The 27,210-nt window shown below is 40.0% G+C and overlaps 2 protein-coding genes across 2 annotated transcripts in view; one reads left to right on the top strand and one right to left on the bottom strand.

Moving 5' to 3' along the window:
• Positions 1-6,594, bottom strand: part of HAO2 (hydroxyacid oxidase 2) — a 152,343-nt gene extending 145,749 nt beyond the window's left edge. Inside the window, exons 1-2 of the mRNA XM_006097476.3 lie at positions 6,259-6,594; positions 2,415-2,504 (exon numbers count right to left, since the gene is read on the bottom strand). The gene's annotated coding sequence lies outside the window, so the exon portion shown is untranslated. The remainder of the gene's footprint in view (positions 1-2,414; positions 2,505-6,258) is intronic.
• Positions 6,595-6,686: 92 nt separating this feature from the next.
• WARS2 (tryptophanyl tRNA synthetase 2, mitochondrial) overlaps positions 6,687-27,210 on the top strand; it is a 65,438-nt gene continuing 44,914 nt past the window's right edge. Inside the window, exon 1 of the mRNA XM_006097466.3 lies at positions 6,687-6,919. Coding sequence (XP_006097528.1) covers positions 6,830-6,919 — 90 coding nt within the window. The 5' untranslated portion in view covers positions 6,687-6,829. The remainder of the gene's footprint in view (positions 6,920-27,210) is intronic.

Here is a 27,210-nt window from a genome sequence, read left to right as displayed (position 1 = left end):
AGAAAATGTTTCCAGGGATTATTTTAGGCTTTAAATTTTTCCCCCCAATTCCCTGCACTGTCTATCTTTAAAATATCTCACCACACACCTCCCTCTTTCCCCTCACATGTGTTCATCTGTTCATTTAATCAACCTGCCAATATTTATCGAGCTTTCCTCTGATGTCAAGTACTCTTTTGGTCAGAGTTGAAAATGTGGTCTTGCCTTCAAGTTTAATGCCTGGTTAGAAAGTTATCCTAAGACTACTCAGATTTTTATCACTTTTTTCACAGTTATATTTCTAGTTCTGTACTAAATATTTCCATCTGGCCTTCCAGATCCACTGTCTACCATTTTTGCATCCTGTTTTCTGGGGAACAGTGGGGGAATGGTGGGGGGCGAGAGGGAAGGACTGACCTTTATGGTTCCGATAAACAAGTTCCTTTGCCCTGAGGTTCAGTGAATGGAGAAATCAAAAGATCAGAAGATCAGAGGGTGGCAAGAGAGAAGCAGGGCTGTTGCCCCCCCCACCCCCAAGACACACCTCATTCCCCACACCTGCCAAGTTGTGGGGGGACAGTGGCTATATTCCTCTCCTAAAGACCCCAGAACCTATTGGATAACCCTCTCCTGGAACTCCCATGGATTAGCAGCTGTCATACAAATCACTGTGATTGCCAATTACACAATAACAAGTACGTTTCTGAGAAACAACAGAAAGCAACACAGTTGGAACGAAGGAACTGCTACCTAAAGTAGCCAGAGAGAATGAAAATAGGTCAAAACGCTCTTCCTACTTACCCTCTGAAAAGAGATCTGTGGAAAGCCACTTCATGTTCACAGTTGGGTGAGAGAAGTTTCATATTCTCTGTCTTTCATACACCTAATGCTGCCATGACAAGATGACATGGAGGGGCAATTTTACTTGGTTGAGAGCAGCTGCGTGGTGCACAGTCTTGAGAACATGTTGTGACCCATTCTCAGTATTTGTATCTCGGTATCTGCCATGGAAAAACTGAAGCTGTCTTACTTTGGGCACGTCATGAGAAAGCAGGGTTCTCTGGGAAAGACAGTAATACTGGGGACAACAGAAAGCAGCAGGAAAAGAGGAAGACTAAATACGAGGTGGACTGACTCCATAAAAGAAGCCACAGGCATGAGTCTACAGGACATTGTGGACATCACTCATTCAGGTCACCAGGGGTCGGAACTGACTCAACTGCATGTAACACACACACACACACACACACACCTGACATGGAGAAGAGTTCAGGCGACATGCTTTGCAATATGGATTCTGACTGTAATATCTATCTTTGCATCTCTAAGTGAATCTAATTTGGAACCAAACGGAAACTAGTTCCTAGAACCACAAGAGTTACAATGTATGTCATCTAGCCCTCCTATTTTTTACTCTTTTCACAAAAAGTACATACAGGTCAAATGATTCACAGAGATCAGTAATGGGTCTAGCACAGTGATTTTTCAACCTTTTTCATCTCATGGCACACATAAACTTATTAGTAAATTCTGCAGCACACCAAAAAACATATTATATTTTTTTGCCAGCCTGGCAAAAAAAAAAAAAAGTAGGTACAATTTTGATTCATTCACAGCAGATGGATTTTTTATTTTATTTTATTTGACAATCTAAGGGAAGAGAGGTCAGTGCCCCTGACTAGTCAGGTATTGCATGTTTTAAAAATTCTTGTGGCACACCAGTGTGCCTCTAGCAGCACACCAGTTGAAAATTGCTGGTCCAGCAAACAAATTTTCTCTGAGTCCATGCTCAGTTCTACTTATTGAAGACAAAAAGTAAAGAAAAACATAGCTGATTACAACAGTCAGTGGGTTTTAGAAAGTCCAAGGGAATCTAACTGGTGGAGATGGGATTTGACTGAGACAGTGAGCTTAACACCCTCCCTGTTTTCAGAGAGATCAAGATATCTTCTGATTTATTTATTTTTTATTTATTTATTTTTTTAGCAAGATCAAGATCTAAGCAGTAGGTCATGGCTAGGATCCCAGCATTACACCTGACAGATAGTGTGTGGGAAGGGACTAAACGTAGCTTGATTACATAGACGAAACAGAAAAGAGCTGAGCTAAAAGACACTGCCGGAAGCTCTGGGGACACCTTGCTATATTTCTTTTTATAAAAAACCTCCGAAGTGGGAAGCCTGTTCATCCCAGTTGGGAAGTGGCTGTGAACAAAGGATGGCGATTTAAATATAGAGTGAGTGTAAAGATAACACACAGATCCTGTCTTTAGGGTCACACCATCTGGAAAGCTATGGCATGCCGAGACAACACAGTAAAATGCTCTTTCTAAACATTCATTTGCTAATTTCCAAGCTCCACTTCCTCCATGGAACACATGTCTTAACACTGAGGGTGAACAGTGGGCCTAGGGGATATTGAAATTAGTCTCTTACCTTTCTCCAAAAGTATTCTTTCCATCCCAGATCCACACTTTATTAAGGGAGCAACTCTCCATCTTCTTGGAAGACTTGTACTCTGACAACCTGACAACAAGTATCGAGAGAAAACATTCAATGTGAACAGGGATTCCAGGGCCTGGAACGTCCCATGTAATCCATCCTCCTCGTGGTTCTGCACCCTACGGACTCTAGAAGGAATGGAGTCAGTTCTCTGAAGATCAACATAGGCAAGTTATCCACCTAGGTCTGCTCTGACGCTCCCCACCCTCCCCACCACCTCCCAACCCGTCAAAATGACCATCATTGCAGAGTAAGACAGAGTCCCTAAGGTAAGAAGTTAAATCTGGAAAAAACTATGGCCTTGGCCCTTGATTTTAAGAAAAAGGTATTCTGAGAAAATTTCTAGTTTGCTATCCATAACACCCAGTTTCTCCCTTAATTTTGCTAGCTGACACCTTCCAGGAAAAAAAAAAGTCATAGTACTGTAATGCCTCCCTTAAAACCCCTAAGTAGCTTTCCCAAAGACCAAATCAGCCTCTGATGATTATCCTCAGAGAAAGGGCTATAATTTGCACTTCCTCCACAACAACCAGGGAAAAAGCATCTTTCAATGTTGGGGGTGGAGAGACGAGAGCATCAGCCCTTTAGTAATTAGCCATTTCTAGTAATTAGCCATTTCGTTGCTCTGGGGGTGAAGCATGGCACAAGGATGTGTGTTTCTGTTAAGCCTTTCCCCTGGACCAGCTCTAGCTGTAACTACTCAGCTTCACAGAGCTGTCACTGAAAGTAGGGTGCTCATCTGGCATGGCTGGTGTGACTCAGTGGTTGAGCGCCGACCTATGAACCAGAGGTCACGATTCAATTCCTGGTCAGGGCACATGCCCAGGTTGCAGCTCGATCCCCAGTGTGGGGAGTACAGAAGGCAGTCAATCAATGATTCTCTCTCATCATTGATGTTTTTATTTCTCTCTCTTCCTTCCTCTGTGAAATCAATAAAAATGTATTTAAAAAAAAAAAGCAGGACACTTGTCTGGAAATTAAAGTTCTTCCTATTCCTGCTCTAATTTCTTGGGTGATTTTTTGTCAAGATACTTGGTATCTTTGGACCAGCCTTGTCAGCTATAAAATAAGGGGTGGAATTAGAATTAAGACAAATGCGAGAAAGAACAAATCTCCAAATCATGATCATGGTTTCTCGTACACCAGTAGTTTAATGACTCTTGGAAGTTATCTCACTCAAGGGCAGACTCTGCCTCACTTTAAGTCCTTATAATGAATCAAGTATAAGACAGTAAGACCAGGGAATGATAGTTGTACCCAAAATTATGAAAAGAAGGGTTTACTTTCACTGTGGAATCTATTCCACTATTTTAAAAACATATTCAATGTAAGTTAAGGGTCAGAGGGGAATGGACTGTGCCTTAAGTAAGTTTTGAACACTGATGCCATCTAGTCTCTGCATTCTGCAAAATTCTTCTTTAAGTGAATAAATGTGTAGGATAACTCTCCATTACCTTGATCAGCATCTAATACCAACCTGACACTTAGAATTAAATTAGAGAAACAAAATTGGATACTTTGAGTCTTGAGGGCTGATTATACTATTGGAGCTGGGAGTGGATTTAAACTCTTTCCTTATCCCATTTAAATCTAACTAGATATAAACTCTCCATTACTGAGGAACAGAGGTGTGTCTGCAGAGGTGGAGGTTCCCCTTGATGTTCTTGGACAAGGAAACCTAATCCTTTCTTCTGACACACATGGTTGCAATAGAAAGTGTTCCCCAACTGCCAGTCTGGTTTTAATCTATTGTTTCAAGCAGGACAGGATTTGCAGGGAATGTGAAGAAAAGGGCAAAATTACCAGAACTTACTATAAAATAAAAGTGTTGATGAGAAATCAAATTTTAAACAAGTGTTCAAAATTGTAAGCATGAGTCTATTATATAGCCATGCAGTGCATACGTGTATGACTATTAAGAGTTTTTAATTGTGAGTCTATCTAAAGCCTGCTTCCAATACAACATTTGTATCTCATTTGACGAAAATTCTTTGGCTTACCAAATGATAGCAATGGTAAAATATTGCAATAAATACAATGGTGCTTCATTTAAACAACACTCTTGCACAATGAGATATTCCATAAGTGAACTTCCCATGTAACCAAACTAACTCTGCATTATATAAACTTTAAAAATGTTAACCGTTTTGTATGGAAACATTTCAAAAGTGTATTATATATTTTTTCTTTAAAAGATGCACCCAATAACATTATCTTTTCCTGAAGGTTCTAGATTAGCATTTAAAATCCTTATTAAAATATGCTGAATATACTGTACTTCTTGGAAGAGAACAAGATGGTGAGCTTATTTGATGGTGAGCTTTTTGGTGATACTTTCCCCAACACCAAAAGGTTTCAGAATGCTGCTGTAAAAAACGACAAAAGCAGACAAAACCAGCTTGCTTTTAATGGATCTAGTGTCTTTCCTGCTGTCAGCTGTCGCTTCTGGCATGTTAAAAGTCTATCAACCTCTGAAAATTAATCATGTACTTTGTCAAAATAAAATTTAGATTTAAAAGATAAGCCTACTGTATGTAAGGCACTCTACCACATGCTGGGGGAAATGTAAAAAAATACAAAATATAGTCCTGTCCCAGGAGCAACCTTGCTGGCGGAGGGACACTCAAGTCATCAGGTCACCACTATGGTGGGAAACAACTTACTATTTCTAAGTGTGAAAATAATGTACCTAAAAAAAATACAGGTATTGAAATGATTACACGTGTGCTCTGATATACCTTCTTCAATGGGAGTATGTCTCACATGGAAATATCAGTCATGTGAGTCTTAGCAGATAAAAGACGAAAATTGCTGCATGAGGAAATAGAGTAGGCAGGCCCTTTGTCAGCTATCTGCTGTAACCCTCATCTTATTTTTAGGCTTTATTTTACAATCCAGATGGTGTAGATGTCATAAATCTAATCTTACTAATTCCTAAGGTCACTGAAACTAATTAATAACATCTGCTAAAAAAAATACACAACACCCTGTATTTTAATTCTTTGCTGGGTATGAGTACAAAACATTTAGGCGTTTTATAAAACTGCATATACACAAGGGATACTGTATATCGTTTTAAAGATCATCACTTCCACTGGCCATATCTCTTTCCTGGGTTTCAGTATTACTACATTTGGGGGTTTTCAAAGTATCTTTTGGTTACTCTGACTTTTATTCCACAAACGCTACCTGGTTTCTCAGACTTCCTTGGTTTCAATGACCATCTGACGCCTAGTTCAGACCTCTCTTCTGAGATCCAGACAGACCTATCTATCTAATGGGCGTCACATTTGGGAGGACTGTAAGCACCTCAAATTTGACAGACAAAGCCAGTTTTGTGGAAGAACGAGACTTAATTTTCTTCGATGCTCCCCCCTCCCCCTCGTCATCCCTACCATTCCTTCCCCGCTTATATTACACCAATTATGCTTGAACTTCACCAGTGCTTTGTACCACTCGTATGAGATTTTAATGTATGGCTTTAATTTATAAATGTTGATTTAACCTGTTAGATTCCAGTTCCTTTAAGAGTATGGGCAGCCTTATTCCATTTATCTCCTACTTCTCCCTCTGGAAATGTGGTCATTTTTAGTGTTTGTTCAATGGATACATACAACAAAAACAGAAAGGAATTCTGACGAAATCTCTGCGTTCTATTTTTACTGATATCGGTCTTCTATGTCTGGGAGCGGTGGGTGCATTAGCAGAAGCAGGAGCACTGCGCTAACTCTCCTCATAATTGAACTGAAAACAGGAAAATGCTTCTACCAGGTCTCACCTTCTCCGGAGGCCTTCCTTGGACGGGTCTCAGTCCCGCCCGAATCACCCCTCCTCCCCGATCTTGGTGTGGGCTTCTGTGACAGCCCAGACACTGCATCGTGTATGTGTCTACTCCCCATAGGCCATACACTTCTCCAAAGAAAGATGCGTGTCTCTCTTGGTCCCTTCAGTGCTGTGTCTGCAGCCCGGGTGGAATGAGGCTACACAGGTCTCAACAGAGGACTCGCTGCTAACAGGACTGCGAGGCCCCATTCCCACACAAACTTCTTTAAAGCTGCCTCTGGGGGGCTAGGGTCCCCAAAGCAACTTCCTAGCCTTCCTTCCGGAGCCTCTCCCTCCAGGAAGCCAGTGCAAAGATGAGGTCTCCTAGGGAAACACTGAAGCTCAGCCCCGCCCCGTCCCTGTCCCCGTCCCCACCTGCTCTGCAAAAACCGGACTGTCCACCGCAGGGGCCCAGCGACCCGCCCCCGAAGGCAAGAGCGCAGGCGCAGCAAGCAGGAGAGCAGCGAACAGCCACTGGCTCTCCGAGCAGATGTCACTCAAGACAAGAAAGCTCCGCCCTCCTCAAGATGGCGCTGCGCTCAATGCGGAAGACGCGTGGGTGCTGGGGCTTCATCCGGGCACTTCATAAAGCACCCGAAGCTGCTCCTGCTCCCCAGGTAACCAAAGCTGGCCCTTCTGCTCGTTTTCCATCCTCCTACGTTCTTCTCTCCTCCCCTCCTTCCTTCCCTCCTTTTGCTTCTCTCTCCCCCCACCTCCACCCCCGTTTCCTCTGGAGAGTACCCGGTCGCTTCTCTTCTAAAGTTGTCTCTCTCAAGACTGCCCTTCTACCTGGAGCGTGGTGACGTTGCAGGGATGCGTGATGACATCACGCGCCCCGGGTGGGAGGGGCGTACCGCCGCCCGCGCACTGGGACGGCCCACCTTCCGGTATCTTGGCGGTCTTACGGTCCTTTCCTAACCGCCAGCCTGGGGCCCAGGAGAAATTAGGGAAGTCTGGTTAGTGATGGGAGGTTTCCGTTGGCGCGGCGCTGCGCGGCGCTGGAGCGAATGTCGGTGCGTTTCCCGGTGTTTCCTCTCCTTCACCCCGAAGGAGATTTGCCCAAGTGCGTGGTCCTGTCCTGGGCCAGGCAGCACTGCTGTGGCCATTCATTACTCTGTCGTGGAGAGCAGGACACGGCCTTCAGCCTGTCCGTCAGTATTGGGAATTTTACCCTCATGGCAAAAGAAAAAATAATAATAGTGTGTGTGTGTGTGTGTGTGTGTGTGTGTGTGTGTGTTTCATTCACTCAGACATTTACTAAACGTCTTCCCAGTCTCATCTCACTGGTAGGCTCATGCCATACATCTCTTGGGAGCTCTCTCGTGGGAACTCGGAAGAAACTTCACGTTCTGGGGTGCCGGGGCGATTTCCTGGCGCATTGGCTGTGCTGCTGCGCAGGGGAGAGGCTGTGCGGGGTCAGCGGTGTTTGGAAAGAGCACTGCACGGGAAGCTAGGAAACCAGAGGTCAAGGGGGGTGTCAGCCACTTGCTAGTGGGGTGACATGACAAGTCACCAGGAATCTCGCAGGGTTTATTCTCTTTAGGAAAATGGGTGGAGGGAGGCTTGGACCGATTGCCACATTTCTGTTCTTTCAAGCTTTGGGAAATCTATGGCTTCATGATTATGAATCCAAAGTACAGCAATGAGATTAATTATGAAAACCAAGATTTAAGTTCAACTTGTTTTTCTAATCACCCATAAATCTCGTAATTTTCGGCACTTAAGTTTTCTTCATGGATAGGAGCCTAATAAGATTCTTGTGAGGATGAAGGATATTATATCAGAAAGCTCATCATCAACCAAACAGCTATTTAAATGTTATTTTAAATTTCAGGCAGCAATGTTAGGGAAGGATTGATTAAAAATTAGATAAATCCAATACTCCCCTCTTGGGAACTCTAGGGCCTGATTCTGTAGAACCAGAATTGGTTGATTACTATGTTTATAGTTAATCGTAGCCTGTTAAAAGCTATGGCATCAAAGTAACTAAGCCTTAGACCCCTACTTCCTCTCATTCCAAACAAAAGCTAAGGATGTCACAGAGATAGAGACTCAAAGAGAAAAAGAAAAAGAAACTACAGCCCACTAACAATTGCCCAGGGAAATTAAGGGGACTAAATCATTATAAATGCTAAAGAAAAAATTCCTTAAGCATCTATTGTTTCAGTGGCGTTTACCAAATCGATTATCTTGAAGTTAATCAACTGTTAATCTAGATTGTTTCAAGATGTAGAATTCCCAGAACAGAATAGTGTTTCCAAACCTTTGATTTAGCTTTGATTAGAATAAGAATTAAGTGTGAGAGCATCTTTTAATATTATAAATCTACATATAATTTTCAGTCATTAAGAATGATGGTTTGAAGGACTTTGAAAAAGACCAATTGAAAAAAGATACAAAATTGCATTAATAGTGTAATTATAATTTTATGTTTGTAAATAAATATTTATATAAATATGTGCACAGAAGAAAAAAGAAAGACTTGAAGGAAACAACCATTCTTTTTTTGTTTTGCTAGGTTTTCCTAAGTAGTGGATTAAAAATGATTTAAGCCCTGGCTGGTATTGCTCAGTGGTTAGAATGTTGGCCCGTAAACTGAAGTTTCTTCAGTTCAATTCCCAGTCAAGGACACATACCTGGGTTGCACATTCGATCTCTGGCCCAGGTCGAGGTGAGAGTAGGAGGCAACCAATGGATGTGTCCCTTCCTCCTTCCTATTCTCCCTCACTCCAACTCTCTAAAAATCAATGGAAAAAATATCCTCGGATGAGGATGAACAAAACAAAAAAAAAGTGATTTAAGTTTTCTTCTTTAAGCTTTTCATATTTTTCATATGTTCTAAATTGAAGATATATCACTTTTAGACCCAGAATAAGATTTTAAAGTGTAAATCTCCGTATAAATGCATAGTCATTAATATCATCTGTGATATTTTAGGTCTCAGAGAGATACTTGTCCCACAGTGCTGTTATTAAAATGGCCTTAGAAAAGGACTACTAAAAATTTATGGCCACTTTTCCTGTGTGTATCTTCTTTTTCTCTTGAAAAGCTTCCTTTGAAGTCAAAGAGATTTTGTGAACAGATGCAGAAATATGTGAAGGAAGAATTGGATTCTTAAACCAGATGCATTAGACATTTTTATGATATCTCATAACCTTTGTAGAAAACAAAAATTATTTTGCAAGAGAGTAGTATAATAGAAAGAAATGTATATTTATCATATGGATGATCCTATCTAAAACGAAGAAACAGCTCATTTGCTTATTAATAGTTTTGGCTGCACAGTTACTCCCTGAGGTGAGAAGCAAAAGTGGTGGAGCGATAGCTCCTTTGTTAGAAACCATGACTGATAAAGGATTGTGATTCCTCGGTAGTTTTGTTTTCTTAAAAAAGCAACATCTTGGGTAATAAACTTGCCATTGGGGACCTTTAATTATCTCAGAGGCAGGCTTTTGCGCCTCAAGGCTAGATGTAGAGTCAAGTTTAAAATAAAAAGGAGGGGGGAAACAGAAAGAACAGAGTATCAAGCAATAGTCATTTTGAGATGCCTACAACTTATATGAAAGCGGTTTATTTTGCCAGGTGTTGCCTGACAGAAAACTGTTGAAGTCTGACAGGATGGGAGTAGTCCCAGAGTCAGAATGGAGGTCTGACATGTTACGTTTAAATGCTGCTGGCATTAGGTAAATAAAAGCCTGTCATCGTTAGTCAAACACAGACTCCGTACTTTCTCAAACACTGACGTAGGATTTTATTGCGCAAAGAATGCAATATTGATAGTTACTGGAGTTTTGCGTGCATATTTATAATTACTCAGTTGAAATATAGAATGGCCTCATTTTATCACACTTGAACAACACACTTTGCTATTAACTGTCCCAACCTGGGTTTGGCCCATAATGTATTAATATACTGTTCCTACAGCTAATGGCCACCAAGTGTAGCCATTAGATGAAGGAATTATGCCTGCAAAAACAATAGACAATGTATTAGGTTTTTTGATCTTGTATTTCTTTCTTACAATAAGGCTTTTTAAAAATTGCCCTGTTTAAGTAAAATTATTTTAAAATAATTTTAGATTTACAAAGTTGGAAAATTTGTACAGAGTATTCCTATATACCCCTCACCAAGGTTCCTCTTACATAATCACAATCCAGTGATCAAAGCCAGGAAATTAACTTGGTGCAATACTAGCAGTTTTTCCATTAGCCTCTTCCTGGTCCAGGATCAAATCCAGGATCCTGTACATATTGCATTTAGTTGTCATGTCTCCTTCAATCTATGGCACTTCTGAAGTCTTTCATGACCGTGGCACTTTTCAAGAGAATTGGTTGATTATTTTGTAGAACGTCTCTCAATTTGTGTTTGATATTAGACTGGGTTATGGATTTTGGCAAGAATACCACAGAATCCCTGGCCAGTGTGGCTCAGTTGGTTGAGCATCGTCCCATGCTCGGAGAGGTTACTGGTTTGATTTCCGGCTGTGGGCTCAACTCCTGCTAACAGGCATGTGGGAGGCAACCAGTGGTTCTCTTTCTCATCGATGTTTCTGTCTTCCTCTCCCTTCCTCTCTCTCTCTAAAAAAAAAAATCAATGAAAACATCGTTTTTTAAAAAAGAACACCACGGAAGAGATATTGTTCAGAACAAGGCTTTAAAGCAGGTATTAGCACCTTCTTTTAAATCATGAGGAAGTAGACTTTAGTTAAGTAACTTGCCTAATGTCACAAAGAGAATTAATTGGGGAGTTCGGATGGTAAAATTTACTAAATGGGGCTTCGTTCCATATTTTGCAATTAGTATTTGTTATTGTAGGTCTGTGATCGAATGACATTAAACATTTGTGTTTCCAGTGACTTTATCCTTAGCTCTTCTCTGCCTTGTGTTGTCTGTCCAACATGCAGCATGAGCTCATCAGCATGGAGCGCTATGAGGAGCTGCTGTAGCCATCTGGGAATTTTGCTGGATGATAACTGTGCCCGTTTGATCAGTCTCTCCATCTCTCTGTGGTTTTCTTAAATGGTAAATAAAGGCATTGCATGGATCTACTCTGAAACTCCTTTTAAGCTCAGTCAGTCTTGGAGTCCGTTTGTTTAAAATGCTCTACCAGTATAGGTTGGTTTTCCTTGTGAACTGACTTAGCTTCTTAGAAATAATATTTCACTTTAGAAAATACCTTTGAGTTAATAAAATTCTTGGTATCTGCTAAAAATATCGAGGAGGAATAGATCAATGCTGAGGATTTATGCCAGCAACTATTATGGCAGCTACAACCAGGAAATGCTGAAGAAATTGAGGCCACTGACCCCAGATCCTTTCTCAGCATATCTGTTGCATGACTGCAGGTTACAGAAGAACTGACTGCAGAGGCTTGCACAATTATATATTTATACATTACTTAAGCCTACATATATATGTATATACACACACATCCCTATGTCTTTCAGAAAAGGAACTAACAGCTAGTGCCTGCTATATGCTAAAGCCTTATACTACGTGCTATACATACTTTATATTATTTACTTCTCACAACAATTCTGTATATATTATTTTATTTTTTATATATTTTTATTGATTTCAGAGAGGACGGGAGAGGGGGAGAGAGAGATAGAAACATCAATGATGAGAGAGAATCACTGCCTCCTGCATGCCCCACACTGGGGATCAAGCCTGAAACCTGGGCATATGCCCTGACTGGGAACCGAACTGTGACCTCCTGGTTCATAGGTTGACACTCAACCACTGAGCCAAGCTGGCCGGGTTTACCCATTTTATAAAAAAGGAAACTAAGGCACTAAGAGATTAGGTCACTTTCTCAAGTCACAGAGCTAGTAAGTGGCCGAACCAGGATTCAAACTCACCCTTGCCTATGCCTTTCCCATTTGCCCAGTAGTGGTGTATTATCAGATGTAATCTTATATGAACCCGGATTAGATAAATCAGATAAAAGCAGAGCTTTTCCGGTTGAAGGAGTAGCGGCAGCCCTGCTTGTTGACCTCTGCACCCCACCACGCCCCTCCCACCAGGGGCCTCTGAGGTGGTGCCACACAATCTTGGATTTTTTATGATGCATTCGAAAACTCCTTCAGCTTCTTTAAATATCCAAGTGAGTTTGTTGGCTCAGGACCACGTGTGATGGATGGGTTCGTTTTAAGGAGCTGCCCTGTAAATGAGTAGTTTGGGAATATTTACTTTGATATATATGTACTTTATCAGTGAAATACAACATATATTCTATTTATCTAAAGCTACACAAGTGCTTCAGATAATAGCAGTCAATTTTCCTTCCTTCCTTCTTTCTCTCCAGACACAGCTTCCTTCTGCATAATGTGCTGGTCTTTGTGCACAAGATGATTTTATGGATTCATTTAGTCACTGCTCTGATGAACCTGGCCTCTTGCCTCCTCATAAAGAACACTTACTCCGGGTCTGCTCTTGATTCCGTTCTACCACCACCACTTGGGGCTCAGGAATTTCTCTTCTGGAGACTGCAACCTGAGGCCCGAGGCTTCTTCCTGAATTTCCCCAAGAAGAATTTACTCTTTTCGGGTAGAAGCTGCTCTGCCAGTGTGAGACACTAGATGCAGAGAGATAATTTATAGGCACAGGGATGATCCATTGGCTCCAGCTTGACTTAATTTAACTCGGCTCAGGCATTTGCAGTTTGCTCTATATATCATTTCTGAGCAATACTCTATCTTTTATTCCCAGTTGGAGGCTTAACACTTTTTCTTAACTTCTCTGCGTACTGAGCGAAGCAAGGTCATATCTAGGTCTTCTCACTGCCCCTTCATCTGAGGTCTATTGGTCCTCCAGTCATTTGTCAAAATTCACCCGGAGCTCTCTTTTTTCTTGGCACAGTCTTCCTTGCATCTCTCGAACCTACTCAGGTGGCTAAGGGACTGCCTTTTTGATTGTCTCTCTGTCTCCTAAAAGCAGAGTCAAGCCACCCTGATTCTCACAACTTCCACTTCACCATCCATTGCCCTCTCGGCCAGGACACTAAGCAGTGTGCAAGGATGTCGGTCTCCTTTTCATTCCTGTTCTGGTGTTCCGGCTGGGACTTACTACAGTGCCAGGCAACTCCACATGGATGGAGCCCGGAATCAATGACCTTGGTTATGTTTTCTTTTTTTAAGTATGGTTTTTAATTGTTTTTTTAGAGAGAGAAAGGGAGAGGGATAGAGAAATAGAAACGTCACTGAGAGAAAAACATCATCAATTGGCTGCCTCCTGCATGCCCCATGCTGGGGATACAACTCGCAACCTGGGCTGGGAATCGAACCAGTGACTTCTGGTTCATGGGTCGATGCTCAACCACTGAGCCACACCAGCCAGGCTGTTGCTTCTTTGCCCAAGTCCTTGAGATGATAGTTGATTTTTCATGAAGGTATTTGAAAGCATAAAATAAAAGCACAAATCTGGCCTTGTAAAACATTTTCAAGTGGAATTTCTTATTGTAATATTTAAAATGCTTCATGTTTGCTCATTAATTTTCATTACAAATACAAAATTTCACTATTTAGTCATCTAAAATTTTTACTCACTGATTAAATTTTCATTGTCTTCCTATTTTTAAAACCAATTTTGTAAGATGGTGAATCTAAATAAGGAAATATCAGTATTCCTTCAAGTTTTAGTTCAGGGGATATTATTTTCTATTTGTACTAAAATTAGTTGAATGTGTGATTTATTTGGGGACCCTATTGCAATTTCAATTATTACTAAACATGATGATGGGAGAGGTGATACTAGCACACATCTATTGGGTACTTACTATGTACCAAGCATGGTTTAAAGCACTTGACATACATTCACTCTTTTAATCCTCATAACCCAATGAGATAGGAGCTAATATTAGTCCTGTTCTATAGGTGAGGATACTGAGAGGTTAAATAACTCACCCAAGGTCATATAGTTAGCAAGTGTTAGAGCCTCAATATAAACCCAGATAGCCTGATTCCAAACTGTACACTAAAAAATAATAAAATAATATTAAATTCTGAAACAAATTATCTGTGATAATACGCTGATGACTGCTTTGCACCTTTTAAATCTCTTCCATGAAAGCCACTTGTGTATCTTGCCATGGTGACACACAGAACAGAAATTATAAATCATCCTTTGTTGTTGCTGTTCCTACAGTCTTGTTTGGCTCAATGAATTATGAGAAAGGAGCAAAGCTGTCTTGTAAATTTATCTCCATGTCTCTATTTGGCTACTGCCACTAGGATTACCCTGTGTAAAATAAGGGCTTTTAACACATGAGTCCCAAGGTGCATGTAGGAAGTTCTGTTTATACACATTCTATAGCGAAAAGGTCAACCTGTGCACAGCCCTGCAGGCAGAGGGGAGGTGGTGAGTGTTGAAGCTGATGGATGACCAGGGGACCACTATCTAGGGTCTAATTGGGATTTATGGCTAGAGTACTTTCTTCAAAAGTAGCAGAGGTGCAAAGTGGGAAGAGGAGAGAGATGAAAGTAATTAGTGTTGTGGGCCATTTTAGAAAGGGATAAGTAAGAATTTTCTTCAAACGGATTCTCATTCCAAAGAGTTCTTAAAGGGATCTATAATTCACTGATTGAATTAAAGTGAGTTATTACCAATTAGTACATTAATTAGGAAGCTATTGAGGCTTTAAATTTAGCAGTGTTGAACAGTTTATTTTATACACCAAACAAAGGGCTCCTCACGAACTGTTCCTTATCCTCCCCATGAACAGAGACTTTGCATGGGCCCTTCTACTTTATATTCATTCAGCCCCATGCTTTACTCGCTGTGTTACTTTAGGCCCCTTTTGGGAAGCAGGAGAATGTAATGGTGAAGGGAAATGGAGCTGTTTACTCAAATCCCCGAGTTGGATTCCTGTCCTCTCATGGGGAGAATGGTCTGAGCAGCCAGTTCATAAATTTGCTGGAAGAGAGGAGATCTCTGGGGCTGGGGGTAAGTGTGCAGGATCAAGGTGGAGTCCCAAGGGCGATATTAAGAACCAGACTATGTGGAGCCCTTGCCAGTTCTGGGGAGAGAGCCAGGTTGGCCCTCTGTGGATACTAGTTACCTGGCCATCATGGTTGTGAAGGAAAATCCTTCTCTGCAGGCAACTTCGGCTTCTCCACTGGCTGGCACCTTCCCAGCCTCCCCCATGCCACCAAGCTGTGAAACCCAGTAACCTAGAGAAGCAAGTGTCTAGATCAGCGGTTCTCAACCTGTGGGTCGCGACCCCTTTGGGGGTTGAACGACCCTTTCACAGGGGTCGCCTAAGACCATCGGAAGACACATATATAATTACATATTGTTTTTGTGATTAATCACTATGCTTTAATTATGTTCAACTTGTAACAATGAAAATACATCCTGCATATCAGATATTTACATTATGATTCATAACAGTAGCAAAATTACAGTTATGAAGTAGCAATGAAAATAATATTTTGGTTGGGGGTCACCACAACATGAGGAACTGTATTAAAGGGTTGCGGCATTAGGAAGGTTGAGAACCACTGGTCTAGAGGATAAGTGGTCACATGAACATTATACTTGTCATTTAAAGTTGACCGGCTCTTCACCATGAGGAAGTGGATAAAACAGAAGGTGTGTGACTTTGGGGATCAGTTGGACTTGGCTCCACCACATACGAACTGTGTGTTGCCAGGCAAGTTACTTGACCTCACCAAACCCCAGTGTTCTCCTCTAGAAGGTATTAATAATACATTGTAGGAATTTTATGTGGATTCGAGATCCTGCCATGTATATAAAGTCCCTTGGCCAGTGCTCAGTACTTACTGGGTCCTCCATGCCTGACAATGATTATTTCTTCAATTATATGTAATTCTATTCAACAACCTTTCTCTCCTCCACCCTTATCAATCTTAATAATCCTTTGATCCCCCCATATCCACATTCTCCTGTCCCTTCCACCCCCCAAAAAATCAATCTGACCAGATTAATCTCCCAAAAGCAGAGCTGTCATTCTTAAAGCCCCTTTGGGGGCTTCTCATAAAGTTTAGACTCCTTGTAGCCCCACATTCAAGACCTGTCACTGTCCGGATCCAAAACACTTTCTAGGCCATGGCTGTCTTCCATGGATCCTTTGCCCTGGAGTTCATAGAGTTGCCACATTTGCTCAGAGCGTTTCCCTTACACTTCTTTGTTAAAACCACTCTCTCTTCTTGGAAAGGCCTTTCTTCCCATCCTTTTCGGTATCCCACCATTCTTTAAAAATGAGGCATAAAACAAAAATCACTCATATGTAGGTTCCAGGAAACTTCGTTCTAAAGCTGGAAATGATTGCTCCCATTTTGAAATTTTATAGGACTTTATACTTTTCTTATAGAAATTAACACATCCTTCTTTATATTGTCTCTGTTTATAGGTATTTGTTTAGGACAGATGGAGAACATGCTCTTTTTAAAATTTAGATCTTTCTGAACTCTTTAGCAGGAAACAGTTTGTAATAAATACCTTGTTCCATAGGTACAGCCTTGGGCTGCCATTCAGCAGGCAGACCTCACCAGGAGTATGTACCTGCCCACCTCCAGTAGTGAAGGGTGGGCAGGAAGAACTCTTTTTTTAAAAAAAATTTCTATTTGTTTTTTGTTTCTTAAATATTTTTTTAATTGATTTCAGAGTGGAAGGGAGAAGGAGAGAGAGAGAGAAACATCAATGATGAGAGAGAATCATTGATCGGCTGCCTCCTACACTCCCCACATTGGGGATCGAACCCACAACCTGGGCATGTATTTTGACTGGGAATTGAACCATGACCTCCTGGTTCATAGGTCAATGTTCAATCACTGAGCCACGCTGGCTGGGCAGGAAGAATTATTTCTGTTGCACCTTAGCTATGATAACTATTCATGTGAGAAAGTGAGGTATTACTTAAGTCTTTGGCCTACGAATTCCTGTATCAGAAAGAGTTCAATAAGTATTTATTGAGTTAATGAATTCAGTGAAAAATAAAACTGAGATAAGGGAAAGTACATACCATTGGCATTTGACATATTGTTGAATTTAAACCATACAATTTTAAGTATTTAATTATAGAAGATGCTCAGTATTTGCTAGAGTTAAGTGATCTCATTATTGTCCCAAATATCTAGATGATTGGGAGATAATATCAATTTTATTTTAATGATTTTCCAAGTAGGCTGTGAATTTCCAACTTGTTGCTATAAATGACATTTTTCATTACTCTAGCCCCAATTTTATTTTTCACAGGTGTAGCTAATTATACTGGAGTTTCCTACCTCTGTATATTATACTAAAGCTTGTTGCCTCTGTATATAGAAAAGTATAGGGTTAAAGATTAAGATGAGATGATTTTATTTTGAGGACAGTTTTGCCTCAAGAGACTGGGTCAATAAATGTGCTGTATTATCTATACAACAACTGACATTGTATTATAATCAAAAGTATGCTTTCTTCAACTCATTAAGGAAATAAGTTCACTTATTGCATTAACTTTGCCATTTTTCTGAATTGTTTATTTTGGGTCCCTTTAAAGCAACCTTTCAAACCATGCCTAGCACCTTTGCTTTATAGATCTTGGTATGTCCTGCATAGATATAGAAAAATCCCTATGTCTCACTGCACTATTACACTATGTAGACAGAAAGGCCATTTGTAAGCTTCCAACCTAATGCTATTGCATTTTTCTTTGCACCATGATAAGAGTGGAGTAATGTGACTTAAGTGCAATTTATATCTACATTACAAAGAACTTACATTTTCTTCTTTTAAAGTGGCTGGTAGTTGGTAAGGAAATTTAAGTAGTTGGTAAGGAAAGTTTCATTGTTATACTTGCTTACCAGTTTATCTTTACATGTTTAATAAAACCTGAAATAAACCAAGCATAATCATAGAACTGTCACAGAATGTCATCTCTGTAGGAAGAGGTTTGATTATAGCATCTTCCTGATAAGTCTGTGACTACAGTGGCCAGACATCTTGTTAAATCAGGACCAATTGTACTTATAAATCTTTTAAATGTCTTGGAAATTCCAACATTTCAGCATCCACATGACATTTCCCACATTGTTTTTCACATTCTAAAATGGGCCAGAAATTCTTCAGCAGACCATGTGTCCTTAATTTTGATTGGGAATATATTAACATATCTATGACTCAAATAGAGACACAGCTATCCTCTCATCTTATTTTTCTGTCTAAATAGCAGACTTTTTGGTCAGGCTTGCATGTCACCTGTCTTCTTGAAAGTCAGATGCCCATCTTTAGACTAACCATGTGAAGATAGGGCCATCCAGCTTCCATTTGGACCACATGTGAAAAAGGGATGGGGAGAGAGAGGAATGTTTCTTCAAAAAGGAGTAACAAAGCCATGACCACTGATGGGAGTACTATCAGCTGAATAACACTTAAATTTGTTTTTAATACAGAAAGATCATCAAGAAAAGCATGTAAAGTGGGAAAAATATTTTTTAAAGGTTTTTTTTTTTTAACCCACTGTAGGCTCAAACTGGGAGAGAGACCAGAGTTGAAGAATCCAAAAACAGAGGTGAGAGAAGTCCCATTAGAGTATGGATATAAGAGTTCTGAGGGCGGAGAGAATTTCGAAGAAAAAGAAGTAAGAGCAAGATAGTGGGTATATAGTGTGATAAAGACTAAAGTTTATCCATTATAGTTTATAATTGGTATATCACAAATGATATTAACAACAACAACTTAGAAAAGTTATGAGTGCAGATTACTTATAGGGAGATGAAAGGTGAGGAAGTGAAGATGGCTCTTTCAGGAAGTCTGAATGAGAAGAAAGTACCAGAGAGGGTGAAGGGAGCTATAAAGAATGGCCTGAGGCAGTGAATTTTTTGGAGGTAGAATCTTTTAGGATGGAAGAGACTTGAGCATGAGCATGATTATAGGAGCAAGTAAAGATGGATAGGCTAAAGATACAGGAAAGAGATGGAAAGCAATGGAAGAAATGCAACCCAGAGCAAATGATTGAACACTAGGAGAGATAGATCAACTCTGAGGCTGGGAAAGAGAGGTAGAGGTGGCTGTGGGTCTAGATCAGTTTGCCGGGAATAGGCTGGGAAATCTAGGGACTCCAAAACCTGATGGGTATAATTGTCTCAGGGGGCTTAAGTCCCAAGGAGATGGAATAGGTTAGTGGTGTAGTGTATGGGCTCTAAAGTCAGACCCTCTGGGCTCAAATTCAAGTTCTTCCACTTGATAACTAGATGTCCTTGGGCAAGTTACTGAACCTCTCTGTACCTAATTTTCTTCATCTGTAAGATGAATTAAAAGTTAAAAGCTTGAGGCCCTTGGCTGGTGTGGCTTAGTTGGTTGAGCGCTGTCCCATACACCAAAAGGTCAGAGTGCAGGAAACAGCTGACCACATCGATGTTTCTCTCTTTCTTTCCCTCTCCCTTCCTTTCTCTCTAGAATCCATAAAAACATTTTTTAAAAAGTTAAAAGCCAAACTGCCAGGGTTTAGAGCTATAAACTCTACCACTTAAACCCCTGACTAGCAGTATGTCCTGGGCAATTCACTTAACCTTTCTGTGTCTTAATTTCTTTATCTGTAAAACACATAAAGAGGGGCATATTCTTTCCTTAGATATATTAATGTCTCTATCTTATTTCTATTAAGTCTTATCCCAATAATAGCATCTATCTCAGAGGATTACTGTGAGGATTAAATGAGTTAATATTTATAAGTGTCTAGAACAGTACAAGGTACATTATGAGCAATATGTAAGTTTTTTAAAAGGGTTCAATAAGCAGTGTTGAGATTTGAGAGTCTAATTGAAACTAGAGACTATAAATTACATTAATAGGTAAATTCTGCATTGGTTGAGATTTTTTAAGCTATCAAGGTGTATATGTGAAGAATGAGTTGTTTAAACCTACCTAGCTAGAAGGGGAGGGAACTAGGGCCCTAAACTTGGGTTGGTTTTGCATTATGCTTGCCATTATAGTAGTAGGATATGAAATCAGATGGCTAATAGGAAAGTAGAAGTGAGGAAGTCAATTGTATAGAACTTTAGAAACAATTGTAAGGGTTGAAGAGTCACTGGAAGGCTTCGTTTGGAAGAATGACATCATCTATTGTAGGTTTTAAAGCCTCACTCTGGCTGTTACGTGAAAAAAATAGAATAGCGGAGCAAGGAGACCAGTTAGGACCTAATACAAGATTCGAGTGAGAGATGACGGTTGCTTGGACTTGGATGAGCAGTGAAGATGATTTCATGAGAAGTGGTCAGATTCTGGATATTTATTTTTTAAAGGATGTAGAACCAACAAGATTTTTAAAAAATTGATTAGATGTAGGATGAAAGATAGGAAAGAGTCAAGAATAATTCCCAGGTTTTTGGCCAGACCAACAGAAAGAATGAATTTGACAATGAGATGGTAGAGAGTGAAAAGGGAATAAATAAGACTTTGAGGGGTGGAGATCAGGAGTTGAGTTTTAGATATGTGGAGTTTAGATGCCTCATGAACATCTACATGGAGATGTCAGGTAGGCAGTTAGATACAGACCAAGCTCAAGAGAGAGGTCTACATAGAGATACAAATTTGTGAGTCCTTGGTGTAGACTATCCCTAAAGCTAAGTGATTAGGTGTGATCATCTAGGCAGTATTTGTAGAAAGAGAAGAGGTCCAAGTACTGAGTCTGTGAGCATTCCAACATTAAGAGATTGGGATGATGAGAAGAACCAGCTAAGATAGTAGTAGCCAGAGGGATGGAAGAAAAAGTAGAAGGTGACATCCTGGGAACCAAGTGAGGAAGATGTTTTCTGGATAAATTCACATGGATCTGTGCACACACATAGACACACACACGTACACACACATACACACGTGCACACGACATATCATATATGAATAAAGAATGATCTTGAGTACCAGCTACTTTTACTCATTGATTGTCATAGTCTCTATTTGCAGGCAAATTTACTTAGGAAGCCCAATTATTAAATAAGATAGCTTGATAGGGATATTCATGGGATCACCTCATTGGCCAGTGTAATCAAGTTATGATAACCCAAAGCTCCATCTCCATTATGGGATATACTCCTTGGGCTACGTATTGCTGGCCACTGTCATAGCACCATTTCCCTTGGTCAGCTCTTTAAACACATGGCCAAGGTTTTTCCAATAGAGCTTCTTTTTCTAAGCTTCCACCCATCCAGGGGGCATATTCTTTCTTTAGATATGTTAATGTCCTTCATCTTGTTTCTATTAAGTCTTATCCTAAGAGTTCTTATACTTTGAGGGGGGGCGGGGTATCACTATTTCCTTTGATTAAAATGTGGACCTTCTACCTAGAAAAATATGTACATAAACTCTCAAAACTTTGTGTACAATTTCATCATCCTAGGTTAAGAACTTCTACTTTAAATCACCTTATTTCTGTTTTGCTGACTCGCAGGTTAAACTTGTTCCCTTCTTTCAAATACTGAGCCCTCCTCCTCATGGTTGCCTCCTCTACCACTTACTCATTACACAGCCCATCTTATGATCTACACAATAAGACTTTCATGTGACATTGTTTTATAATGAGGTATTTCTGGTACTTCAATAAGCCTGGAGAGTGAGGTAGACCTTCCTACCTTATTCCTTCCTGCACAAATGGCTTTATAGTGAAGTGTTAGTCTATGCTTATACAATAATACAAATGTGTAAGACTCATGCTAGCCCATTCTAAAATTCAGCTCTTAGTGGGGGTGTGAGAATCTTACCATAAGATGCTGCTGCTAAAACATTTAGGAATATGTATATATTGGTGTGTGTGTATATATATGTATATATATGTGTGTGTATATATGTGCATGTGTGCATGTGTATGTATATATATATAATTATATATGTATGTGTGTGTGTGTGTGTGTGTGTATAATTATTATTAAAGTTTTGGAGGAAATAGAGGAAGATTGAAAATATTTGCCTGAAGGGAGGAAAATGCTGTCCAGAATATTAAGAATAACATCCATCTGAACTTCACAGAAAGTATCATGAGAGCCTTTCGTTCCCTTCCTAATTTAAAATGCATTAAAAACTGTAAAACTGTTTTAAAAAAAATAAAAGAAAAGAAAGTGTCATGAGAGTGTCCGTGATTAGAACTGATCAGATATTTGGCTGTCCTTTTCAACCAGAAGATGGATTTGAACCAGATTACCACATCCACGGTTTAGTTTTGAAGAGAGGGGGGGTGGGGGAAGCCAATTATTTGTCTCTTTGTTCAAAGGCCTTTTTTGTATTGTAGATCCCTGAAAAGCTGGTAGAGAAGCCAGCCTTTCACATCCATTAAGGTTAGCCCTGAAACTGTTGAATTTGATCTCTTCCATTTGCCATCTGGATACAGTAGAGAAAAAGCTATTCTGCATTGGGTTGCTGGACACCATCCAGAAAATAATATGTCAGGGGCATCAAAGGCTTGAGGCACTTGGTCCAGTCTGTCTAATGATCACAGGCAGAGTCTGCTCTCCAGTTTTGCAGTATATATGTATATATATCCCAGTAAAATAGATCACAAGGATTACTGCCAACTTGTCAAAGCTAGGATTCTTCCATCATAGACTTCAAAAAAAGACCAGGTTTTAATTGGGCGAGGCTTGCTGTCCAAAGCTGAGGAAGCTCCACCTCATTCCAGTCTACCTCTTTCTCATGGGGAGCACTTAATGTAAGGAGGATTTTAATTCCTAGTTTCATCCCACACCCAAATGCCAAATTTAAAGTCTCCTTAAAATTGACCTCATTTAAAACTGTATTCCTTATCCTCTGGATAAGTGGGCCCAGTATCTGGCCAGCTAATGACCAGGCTGGCAGCTTTCCAGGAATCTGACAACCACGTCTCATTATTCACACCAACTGGAGCCAATTGTGGCTGATTTTTTTCTTCTTTTTCTTCTGTTATTTTAAAATGTGGATAGGAAGCAAAAGCAAGCAATGGCATGTCGTTTGGTCTCCTCTGGGATCGGGGAGGAGCCTTGCATAATGAGACCTGTAATACCAGGGAGCATATGGCTGTGTTTTAAGGTAGCTGGAGGCCATCTAACTCTAAGCCCCGATAAAGCAGGCTTTGGCTGGGGTGTTTGCAGGATGTACTGAGGGATGAATTTATAGCTTCTGCAGTAGGTAAAATTGTAGGACCGTTGCCATTTTATCTCTTGCACAGAGATGGGATGGCAGGAAGAGTTGCCAAGCCCTACCCATGAGCACAACTTTTCCTGGTGGACAGGAATGGGCCCCAAGCTGCACCCTAAATACTAAGGAAACTCCCAGATCTCTCCTGCTGACCTAGGAAGCTGGAAAAGCCCCTGCTGGCTGCTGGCCAGCTCACTAAAGGGAGTGTTGTGGACACCAGCACTCTGGTTTTGTACTTTTTTCAGTGTATCCAGTAGAGCCAAAGTCATTTCTCACTCTGCTCCAAACTGGTGTCATTCAGAGACTTTACTTTCAAAATCTCCCTGTCCTTCTCTTCTTTCTTCAGATATCTTGGTATTGGGGAAAAACAAGTAGTTCTCCTAGATTAAGAAAACCAACCAAGCCCTGGTTGGTGTGACTTGGTGGTTGGAGCATCGGCCTGTGCCCTGAAGGGTTGCGGGTTCAATCCCCGGCCCCGGGTCGGAGCATGTGCAGGAGGCAACCAATCGATGTGTCTTTTTCACATCGATGTTTCTCTCTCTCTCACACCCTCCTTCCCTGCCTTCCACTCTCTCTAAAAATTAATGAAAAAAAAATATTCTTGGGACAAAACAAAAAAAAGAAGAAAGAAAAACAAAATCTCCAAACATAAATTAAGCAAAGCAATGTTGATGATTCTTAGCAGCATTATCCCTGCTAAGCTTTGTGCACATACAGCAGGTCCTTGAATAATGTCATTTTGCTCCACATCATTCGTTATAACATTGATGAGATACCCTAGGAACTTAACTCTTGCTTATGTCAGTTAGCCTATGGTAAAATTAGTTTTGTTTTATGTCATTTCACTTCAAGTCACAGAACCTATTGACAACTTCAAGTGAGGACTTACGGTACATGTAACCTTTTTTAAAAAGATTTTTAAAATTGATTTTCAGAGAGAAAGGAAGGAGAGGGAGAGAAACATCAATGTGAGAGCAAAACATTGATGGGCTGCCTCCTGCATGCCCCCTCATTTGAATGTTCCAGTAACTTTGACATAGTTCAGATCTTCCTATTTAAAACGGAATGGCTAGCATGGTGTGTTCGAGAGGCTTGGGAACCTGTATCAGATAGGAAAACTGAACATCAAGATCCCAGATTTAATAGCATGTGCCTTTAGTTCAGTAAAAGCCTTTGAAGGGAAAGGACAGGGATAGACATGTTTGAAAAGCAAAGGAAAAAGACTTATTTTTCTATGAGAATAAAAAGGAACCTGGTGATGAAACTCTCATTCATTTAGTAATTATATAGGGAGCAACCGTGGCCTGCAGAGGACATTCCTTAAGATGAGGCTAGTCAAATGTGACTTGTTCACTGGGAAAATGTATGCATTATCCTTCATAAAATACAGCATGGTCTTGTTATGATTTTAAATCAGTGAACTAATGTTCCAAATGGATTATTTCCTAACAAAGGGAAGTTAAAATGATCCAGATACTAAAACGTACGTTTCTCCTCAACTTACCAGTCAACATTAGGAGTTTGCCGTTGCTTCATTCCCGGGGACACCAGTAGGACCAAAGCCTTTTTCTCCACGTTGCTTTTGGTTTTAGGAACCGTCACAGTGGAAGCCTTGGCCCCTTGAACCGTAGCAGCAGCAGGTAAGTGAAGGAGGAACTAGATTTCAAAATATTTTGTTTTAAGAGGTTATTTGTCGTGTTGAAGTCATCACCCGACATCTGATGTTGATTGTGAGATTCTTATTTTACCCTTCTTAAAGATTCAGATTAAAAAAACGTTAACCCATTTCCGCTAGGTTTTCCCATAAACCCCATTTCTTAACTCAGAACATCCTGGTCCTGCAGTGAGCGCTCTGCTGTGTTTCTGCCCCTGCTGGACCAGGGTTGCGCCTGGTCCCCAGTGGGGTGCATGCGATGCTTGTCCTCCCGAAAAGAGGAAGTGACCCTGTATTGTAGGTTAGACACACTCTCCCCAAGGGCAGAGCTGAATTGATACTAGAGCTCCTCTGTACTTGTGAATGCCTCTTTATTAAAATAAAATGAGAATATTATTAAAATGAAATGTCAGGAAATCATCACATAAAATTCACTCTGAACCTTAAGGTAAGATTGCTTGCATTCTACAGAGAGTTGAGGCACTTTTTAAAGGGTTCGTAAAAATATTTTTCAGGACATTTTATTCCAAGAGCATTTTAGTATAGATTCAACTAAAGTTACAATACATTAAGAATTGGGAAAAGTGTTCTGAGTGTTGTAGATATTGATGACTAAAAAATAAGTAGCGTTTGCACGGGTAACCTGAGAAGGGATCATTTGAAAATGCCCTGCTAATCTCGGTAAATGTCCTTTCTTATTCTCCTCTCTCCTGGGGCTGCTGAGTGTCAAGGAACTTAAGCCTGATTCCCAGTTCCTGCATTCTCTAAGCCACATACAGTTAGTATTCATTTCTACTTCCTTCATCTATGTATATTGAACCTTCACCTTGTTGATATTAGGAATAAAAACATGGTTCTTACCCGTGAAGATTTCACTGGCTGCTGATGGTGGTAGTCTTGTAGGGAAAGTGAATTACAGAACAGCCCTGTGCTATAAAGGAGGGAGAACAAAGCATTGTAGGTCTTATGGGAGGAAGACCTCACAAACGTGGTAACATCTGAACTGGTTCTTAAGGGATAATTGACATTTGTCAAGTGGAGAAAGGCAAGTAGGCAGAGAGAACTGAATGACAAAGGGCTGGAGCTGAAAAAGAGTACAGTTCTTCAGGGGACTAAGATGGGTATATAGCTAATTCATGGAGTGGGGTGGTGGAAGAAAAAGGCTGAAAAGGTAGACTTGGGCCTTATTAATGCAGCAGTGCTGGTGGGGTGGGAACCAGCAAAAAAGGTAAGATTGTCAGGAACATGGGAGAACTTGTAAAATACTTGTTACATAAATCATCTGAAAGGGCATTGGGATATTTTCTTCTGCAACAGTGCTTAAAAAAAATTCTCATCAAGATGGAAAATAAAGTCACTCACTCTTTTTGTTATTTGGTGGCTCAGATTTGAGCATTTGCTATCACTTTCTCAATAACTATGATTATTTGATAGTAATATCAAAATAAAAATCAATGTTATATTTTACAAAAATATCAGAGTTACTGCTTTTGACAACCAGTGGTGTCACTTGTGGTACCAAGTATTTTATGATTAATAATTGTTCAATAATAAGTAGATGAAAAATAATGTACTTTCAACCATCAGATTGAAATTGTTGAAAATGAGAGCAATATTCTATTATTTATTTTAATTCTTTTCTAAATTATTTTACCTACTTAATTATTTTACTAATTATTTTACCTATTAGAACACTAATTATTTTACCTACTGAAATTTATTCATAGAAGAGAATTATGTACAACATAAACATTTCCAATTGGAAAGGGAGTGGTCTGAAAAACTTGGAAGTAAATTGCATTTAAATCATTATAGTTTGAGTGTGCATGCTGATTTCATGGTGAAGCTGTTGAAAAATTATCATTTTTCACTCCAAGCATATTTATAAAAATAGAATATACCCATATAAAACATATAATATATAAAAACAAAATCAGAGTTGAAAGCTAATTGGAAAACAGCATTAACCTCAAAGGGGACATGATAAATACTCATTGGCAAATAAAGGCAATTTTTTGGAGTTATTGAGAATCCAACTAAAATATACAAGAGAATCATTATTTTTGGTTTATACATTCACAACTTTATTAGTACAGGAATGCACAAATTCCAAATGAAATAATTGGAATTAGAGGAATGAAACTATAAT

The sequence above is a fragment of the Myotis lucifugus genome, unplaced genomic scaffold (genome assembly GCF_000147115.1).
Source record: "Myotis lucifugus unplaced genomic scaffold, Myoluc2.0 scaffold_203, whole genome shotgun sequence".
NCBI lineage: Eukaryota > Metazoa > Chordata > Mammalia > Chiroptera > Vespertilionidae > Myotis > Myotis lucifugus.
This window is presented reverse-complemented; position numbering and strand designations above follow the sequence as displayed.